This window comes from Vipera ursinii, assembly GCF_947247035.1.
Source record: "Vipera ursinii genome assembly, chromosome: 6".
In the NCBI taxonomy this organism is placed as follows: Eukaryota; Metazoa; Chordata; class Lepidosauria; order Squamata; family Viperidae; genus Vipera; species Vipera ursinii.
The window spans coordinates 89,116,542-89,124,041 of NC_139515.1; the positions used below are offsets into that span (position 1 = coordinate 89,116,542).

The window sequence follows — 7,500 nt, forward strand, 5'->3', positions numbered from 1 at the left end:
GAGGACCTTCACTGTCCTCTTTCTTTGGGGTCTCCTCACCTTGCAAAAGCCTCCAGAATGGAGCTGCTGCTTTTCTTGCTTCTGCGGCTGCTGCAACTTTTGGAAGCGGAGACGGGAAAACTCTTTCCGTGGCCGTCTATTATGGGATGCGAAGGTGCTACAGAAAAGGGGGAGGGGGGAATTTGCAAGTTCTCCTCTTCTGCCCTGAGGAGGTCTCTGCTTCTTCCTCGGGTGCCCCAAATCTTGTCTGCGTCACCCTCGGAGCCAATGCTGGCTAAAGGAGAGAGGTGGTCCCTACGGTATCTGACTGTCCCTGGAGATCAATACCTGCACCACAAACAGAAACGCGAAGTAGTTGCCCCCTGGGGATTCCTGCCTGGAAGGTTGGAGTGAAGGGCAAAGGGGGGAAAGCTCGAACTCAGGACAATCTCCATGCCCAGAAGGAGGAGAACTAAGTATCTTCTGCTTTTCCTACATCCAGAACATCTGGGACATGAGATGAAACTACCTTTCCTAGATTAGCACCTTCTACATGCTTTGGATTTTTGTTCCCATAACGTCTCAGTCTACATGGCTGGGAATTATTGGTATTCAACACCAACTTTGGAGGGTCTCAGGTAGGGAAACCCTTGTAGGAGAGGGAGCACAGCAAAGCTTGTTGGTCTACAATGGAGCAGCAGAGGTAGACATCTCCACCGTTATTTCTTTGCCACTTCAGTTCTTCTGTACCATGGAAATGTGGTTAGATGATTTTCTGAGGTCATCTGCAATTAAGCTGACTTTGTAATAATGCCACTTGGGGTGTGTGTGAAAGCCCTAATAAGCAGGCATATACATAGAATGAAGGCTACTGCTAAGCTTGTAAGCTGCCCTGAGTCTTCGGAGAAGGGCGGGATATAAATGGAAATAAAATAAAATAAAATAAAAAAATAAAAATTCTCCAACACCCCTAAAGACTCTTGAATGCAGAATATAGAATAACAGAACAGAACAGAACAGAATAGAATAGGAGCTGGAAGGGGCCTTGGAGGTCTTCTAGTCCAGCCCCCTGCTCAAGCAGGAGAACCTACACCATCTCAGATAGGTGAATGTCTAGTCTCTTCTTGAAAATCTCCAGTGATGGAGCTCCCACAATTTCTGGGGGTAAGCTGTTCCACTGGTTGATTGTCATCACTGTCAGGAAGTTTCTCTTTAATTCCAGGTTGCTTCTCTCCTTGATCAGAACAGTCAACCTATTCTCCAAGCCACCTGAAGTCAGGACAAGAAGCAACGGATGGAAACTAATCAAGGAGAGAAGCAACCTGGAACTAAGGAGGAATTTCCTGACTGCTAGAACAATCAATCATTGGAACAACTGCCTCCAGAAGTTGTGAGTGCTCCATCACTGGAGGCTTTTAAGAAGAGACTGGACAGCCATTTGTCTGAAATGGTATATAGGGTTTCCTAAATGAGCAGGGGGTTGGACTAGAAGACCTCCCAAGTCCCTTCTGTCTTTGTGATTCTGTTATTCTTCTGCCCTTACAGCAAGACATTGTATTTATTTATTTATTTATTTATTTATTTATTTATTTATTTATTTATTCATTCATTCATTCATTCATTTATTTATTTATTCATTTATTTATTTATTTATGGGATTTGTATGCCGCCCTATCTCCCAAAGGACTCAGGGCGGCTAACAACGATAAAAACACAAAATACAAACATTAAAAGGTATTAAATCAAATTATCCCATAAATAGTCCAATTAAAAACACAATAAAACAAAATTAAGAAAACCTCCTTTCCATCAGTCCAGGTCGGCCTCTTGAAAAAGCCATGTTTTAAGGTCGCGACGAAAGGAACAGAGATCCGGGGCCATCCGGAGCTGAAGGGGAAGTTGGTTCCACAGGGCCGGCGCTCCCACAGAGAAGGCCCTCACCCTGGGGGTCACCAGCTGACATTGTCTAGCCGACGGCACCCTGAGGAGGCCCTCTCTATGTGAGTGCACCGGACGATGGGAAAACATTCCTGGCAACAGACGGTCCTGCAAATATCCTGGGCCTAGGCCATGTAGGGCTTTATAGGTAAGAACCAAAACCTTAAATCTCACCCGGAGGACAACCAGTAACCAATGTAGCTCACGCAGGAGGGGTGTAATATGGGAGTATCGGGATGCTCCCATCACAACCCGCGTGGCCCACATTCTGCACCAGCTGGAGCCTCCGGGTGGTCTTCAAGGGCAGTCCCATGTAGAGAGCATTGCAGTAGTCTATACGGGAGGTAACGAGCGCATGAGTGACCGTATGTAGGGCATCTCAGTCCAGATAGGGGTGCAACTGGTGCACCAGGCGAACCTGGGCAAATGCCCCCCTGGCCACAACTCCTATATGATCTTCAAAACTGAGTCATGTATCTAGGAGGACGCCTAAGTTGCGTGCCCTATCAGCGGGAGGTAACACCTCTCCTCCCATAACCAAAGACGGAACCTCTTGGACTAAATGAGATGCCGGTACGTAAAGCCACTCAGTCTTGGCCGGGTTGAGTTGGAGCCTGTTCTTCCCCATCCAAATCTGTACCGCTTCCAGGCAATGGGACATCACGTCGAGGGCATCACTGGGTTGGTTCGGGGTGGAGATGAAAAGCTGGGTATCATCAGCATATTGATGATACCTCACCACTGATGATCTCACCCAGCAGCTTCATATAGATGTTGAACAGGAGGGGCGAGAGCACCGACCCCTGAGGCACCCCACAACTAAGGGGCCTCGGGGTTGACCTCTGCCCTCCTGCCAACACCATCTGCGAATGGCCCGAGAAGTAGGAGGAGAACCACCGTAAAATGGTGCCTCCCACTCCCAACCCCCCGAGACATCGCAGCAAGATACCATGGTCGATGGTATCAAAAGCCGCTGAGAGATCTAATAGGACCAGGACAGAGGAACAACCCCTATCCCGGGCCCAGCAGAGATCATCCACCAGCGCGACCAATGCCGTCTCCGTGCTGTACCCGGGCCTGAAACCCAATTGGTACGGATCCAGATACTCAGTTTCCTCCAGGACCAAAGGGAGCTGCCGTGCCACCACGCTCTCAACCACCTTCGCCAGGAAGCGAAGGTTGGAGACAGGACAAAAGTTATTTAAAATAGCTGGATCCAAGGCAGGTTTCTTGAGGAGGGGCCTCACCACCGCCTCCTTCAAGGTGGCAGGGAAACACCCCTCACTCAAGGAAGCATTAATAACTGCCAGGAGCCAGCCTCATGTCACCTCCCGAGCTGCATAAACCAGCCAGGAGGGACACGGGTCCAACAAACACGTGGCGGCACTTAATCTCCCCATGATCCTGTCCACTTCATCCGGAGTCACAGGATCAAACTCCTCCCAAATATTATAGGCCAAACCCATCGCTTCCCCCTCGTCAGATACTGCCCAGTCAGAGTTCAGACCAGCCCGAATCTGAGCGATTTTATCCAGCAGATGCTGACTAAACTCCTCGGCCCGTCCCCGCAAGGGGTCCTCCCCCATCCCCTGATTTAAAAGGGAACGGGTCACCCTAAACAGGGTGGCCGGGTGGTTATCTGCGGACGCAATGAGGGCGGCAAAGTGAGCACGCTTCGCCGCCTCCATTGTCACAAGGTAAGATCTAGAAAAAGTTCTTAACTGTGTTCGGTCAGATTCGGACCGACTGGACCTCCAAATGCTCTCTAGGCCCCTCCTCCGGCGCTTCGTCTCCCGCAGGTCCACGGAAAACCAAGGGGCCAACCGGGACCTGCACCAGGTCAGAGGCCGCAAAGGCACAACGCAGTCGAGAGCCTCCAAAGCAGCCCGGATTGTTGACCATGTGCAAAGAGAAATGAGAATGAGAAGAGAATGACAACATTGAAGAAGGAAGAGGCGACTGAAGAAACACCTACACAATTTGAACAGAAAGAGAAATCTGAGCAAGAGAGTGAAGGAAAGGCCAGAGAACAGAGGATTACGAGATCTACTAGACCTAAATATAAATATCTGAAATGGAGAAAGGAAATGGAATTTTTTCAATGAATATAAACGGATTAAACTCCCCATCAAAAAGAAGCAAAATTTTTAGGAAACTACAGAAATTAAATATAGATATAATTTGCTTGCAAGAGACACATATAAAAAAAACAGCATTATAAGCTGTTGGACTACCCCAAAATTGGGAAACTTTATCATGCATCAGCGCAACAAAAAAAAAGAGGTGTTGTGGAATATATTGAAGAGACAATAGATTCTAAAATGATTTATTCAGATGAAGAAGGAAGAATTGTGATGGTAGAAATATATTTACATCAAAAACAAATATTGTTAGTAGTAATATATGCACCAAATAACAACCAGGAAGAATTCTATCAAAATCTTCATAGAAAAATAACAGAATTGGAATAACAAAACATTTGTTTAGTAGTAGACTTTAATGTGATTGTGGATCATTTATGGGAAAGAAACTGTAAATTGACAATGCCAACTTTCTATAAAGAAAACTTATATACAATGTTTTATAAATGGCACTTGCCACCAGCAAGATTAGCAAAAATGTTTAAACATATGTCAGATAGATGTTGGAAATGTAAACATAAGTCAGGCACGTATTATCATGTTTGGGGGACATGTGATAAAGTAAAGAATTATTGGAAAAAGATACACACTTGGCTAGAAAAGATGTTAGGAGAACATGTGGATTTTAAACCTGAACTTTTAAAAATTAGGTATAATGCCAGAAAAGACTAATAAACAAAGCTTATACTTGACTTTGCATGTCACAACAGCGCCGAGAATTATATTTGCGCAACACTGGAAAAATAAAGGAATACCATCAGATGAAGAAATAATTTTAAAAAGTACTAGAATGTGTAGAGATGGACAGATTGACTATGAGACTGAAAGAAAAAGAAGAAACGGACTTGGATTTATCAAACCTGGGATTTATTTTACCATTGGCTGGAGGAAAGAGGATTAGGAATTAAATATGTATTAGCGTGTAAACTCAGACAGCACGTTGGTTGAAAAAATTACTATTGTATGTATGGGAAAAAATGAATAAAAAGCCCCCAGAAGAGAATGATAAACACATCAATGAAGAAGGAACATCTCCTCCTGCACAAAAGATCTGTACAACTGTACACCCCCAGCTCCTTCACTGCCCTTGTCTTACTTGCCAAGGGACACAACAGCCCACAACCTCGCCTGAGGTAGGGGAAGTGGAAAGGTTCTGCCTTGTCTTGCAGCGGACCATCAGAACTTTCTTCCTCCTGGTGAAAAATTTGGGTCTCCCGGTTCTGCCTACCCACTGCCCCCTTCACAGGGTGACTTCTTGATGTATTTAGGATGAAACAAATGAAAACGCAGAGAAACAAACATAGCATTTGTCCAGGATAGATACCTTATATTCCAATTGCTCTACCCATCACCTGGCTCGGCTCCTTGTCCCACACAGCCCCCCCTCCTCGTGATTATAGTATTATAATCTAGTATTTTAGAATAACGAGAGTCTATTGTCCCATGTCTCTGGCTGGCTCCCAAACAGCTGAGGCACAATCAGGAGTTTAAGGTTCCTCATTTTACAAAATCTGAAGGGTGCGTAGGGAGGCGGAAGTCAAGAGGGAAAAGATCCTTCTGCAAACACCTTGAGCAACAGACTGCAAGGAGGTGGGAGAAAGTTCTCCAGATCTTTCTTCCCCTTCCCACTTTAAATGATTAAATCTGATAGGATATAGGAAGGAAGGATCTGGCACGTGGACTGCCAAATGTCACTGAGGCCATCAGCTGTATTGGTATTTACAACTACAGAAGCCCTCAGTCTGGAGAAAGCATTGCTGGTGGTGGAGAGAAAAGGTCATAGAGAGAGACTAAGAAGGAGACCAAGTCTTTTCCTTCAGTCCTTCAAGCATCGTCCTTCTCCTGAGTTTGCAGAAGCTTTTGTAGGGCCCCTTTGACCTCCTTGTTTCGGAGGCTGTAGATTAGGGGGTTCAGCATGGGGGTGACGATGGAATATAGGATGGAGATCAGAGTGTCCACGCCCAAGGAGTAGCCCTCCCTCGGACGGTTGTAATTCAGGTTGATCATCCCGAAGTAGACGATGACGGTAACCAAGTGGGCAGCGCAGGTGGAGAAGGTCTTTCTCCTTCCAGTGCTAGAGCGGATCTTCAGAATTGTTGACAGGATGTAGACGTACGAAATGACAACCAGGAGGAAAGGGCAGAACCCCACAAAGATACTTGCTGTGTGAAGAGTGAGCTCATTGGTGTAGATGTCACTGCAGGCAATTTTCAAGAGTGGGGGGACATCGCAGAAGATGTGGTGGATCTGGTTGTTTCCACAGAAGGCCAAATCTGTGGTCAATGTAGTGTGAATGGCAGAGTCAACAAGGCCCCAGATCCACGCAGCTGTAGCCAGAGGGACTCGCACCCTCCTACTCATGAGTTGAAAATAGTGCAAAGGTTCACAGATGGCCGCATAGCGGTCATAGGCCATCACAGCCAGCAGTGCGCATTCAGTCCCCGCAAAGGTCATCAGGAAGAACATCTGGGCCATGCACTCACTGTAGGAGATGGTGGGCTGCTGGCGCAAGAGGTTCACCAGGATGGTGGGGAGGGTGACGGAGGAGTAGCAGATGTCTAAGCTGGACAAATGGCTGAGGAAATAGTACATCGGACTGTGGAGGCGCGAATCCAGCTGGATCAAGACAAGTATCATTGAGTTAGCCACCAAAGTGATGAGGTAGATGGCCAGGAACAGCAGAAAGAGGAAGGGGCGGCCTCTGGGCACGCCAGAGAAACCCAGAAACAAGAATTCGGTCACCTGCAGGGTCTGATTGACACCTTCCATGAGGTCCATCGAGCTATAGAATTCCTGGGTAGCTGCTGGTTTCAAACCACATCATGAAGAAGAAGCTTCAGAAGCAGGAGTGAACCACAGGACGTCCCCAAGGCCACCTGGAATAATTAAGCAATGCTTTGCATGAATTAAAAAAATATCAGGTAGACAGATGGTTCTGTTGACCAGGAATGAAATTTTTCTACTGACTGTCTTGAAGGAGCATATGTGGCCATGTCATCAATGCCTTTGCAAGCCTTCAAAGTCATGGGAAGTTCGTTGGGAAACAATTTCCCTAAGACAACACTTGATGTCCTTAGAAGACCTCCAAGGGTGCTGGATGACTATGTCTGTTCTTCTTGTCATATTTTAGGGGTGACATGATAGCCGTGTTCCAATATCTCAGAGGTTGCCACAGAAAAGAGGGGCTTCAGGGCTGCCCCTGAAGGCAGAACAAGAAGCAACGGATGGAAACTCATCAAGGAGAGAAGCAACCTGGAACTAAGGAGAAACTTCCTAACAGTGAGGACAATTAACCAGTGGAACAACCTGCCTCCAGAACTTGTGAATGCTCCATCAATGGAAGTCATTAAGAAGAGATTTGTCTGAAATGGTATAGGGCAGGGGTAGGCAACCTTGGCTCTTTTATGACTCATGGACTTCAACTCCCAGAATTCCTGAGCCA

General features: G+C 46.5%; 2 protein-coding genes across 2 annotated transcripts in view; both read right to left on the bottom strand.

The window, feature by feature from the left end:
* Window positions 1-7,500, bottom strand: part of LOC310642441 (C-type lectin lectoxin-Lio2-like) — a 310,859-nt gene that overhangs the window by 163,453 nt on the left and 139,906 nt on the right. The window lies entirely within an intron of this gene.
* Window positions 5,883-6,836, bottom strand: LOC310642101 (olfactory receptor 5V1-like; the record flags this gene model as incomplete). The annotated part of the gene is made up of 1 exon (XM_083365526.1): window positions 5,883-6,836. One exon carries the CDS (start codon window positions 6,834-6,836, stop codon window positions 5,883-5,885), a length of 954 nt encoding a protein of 317 aa, XP_083221652.1.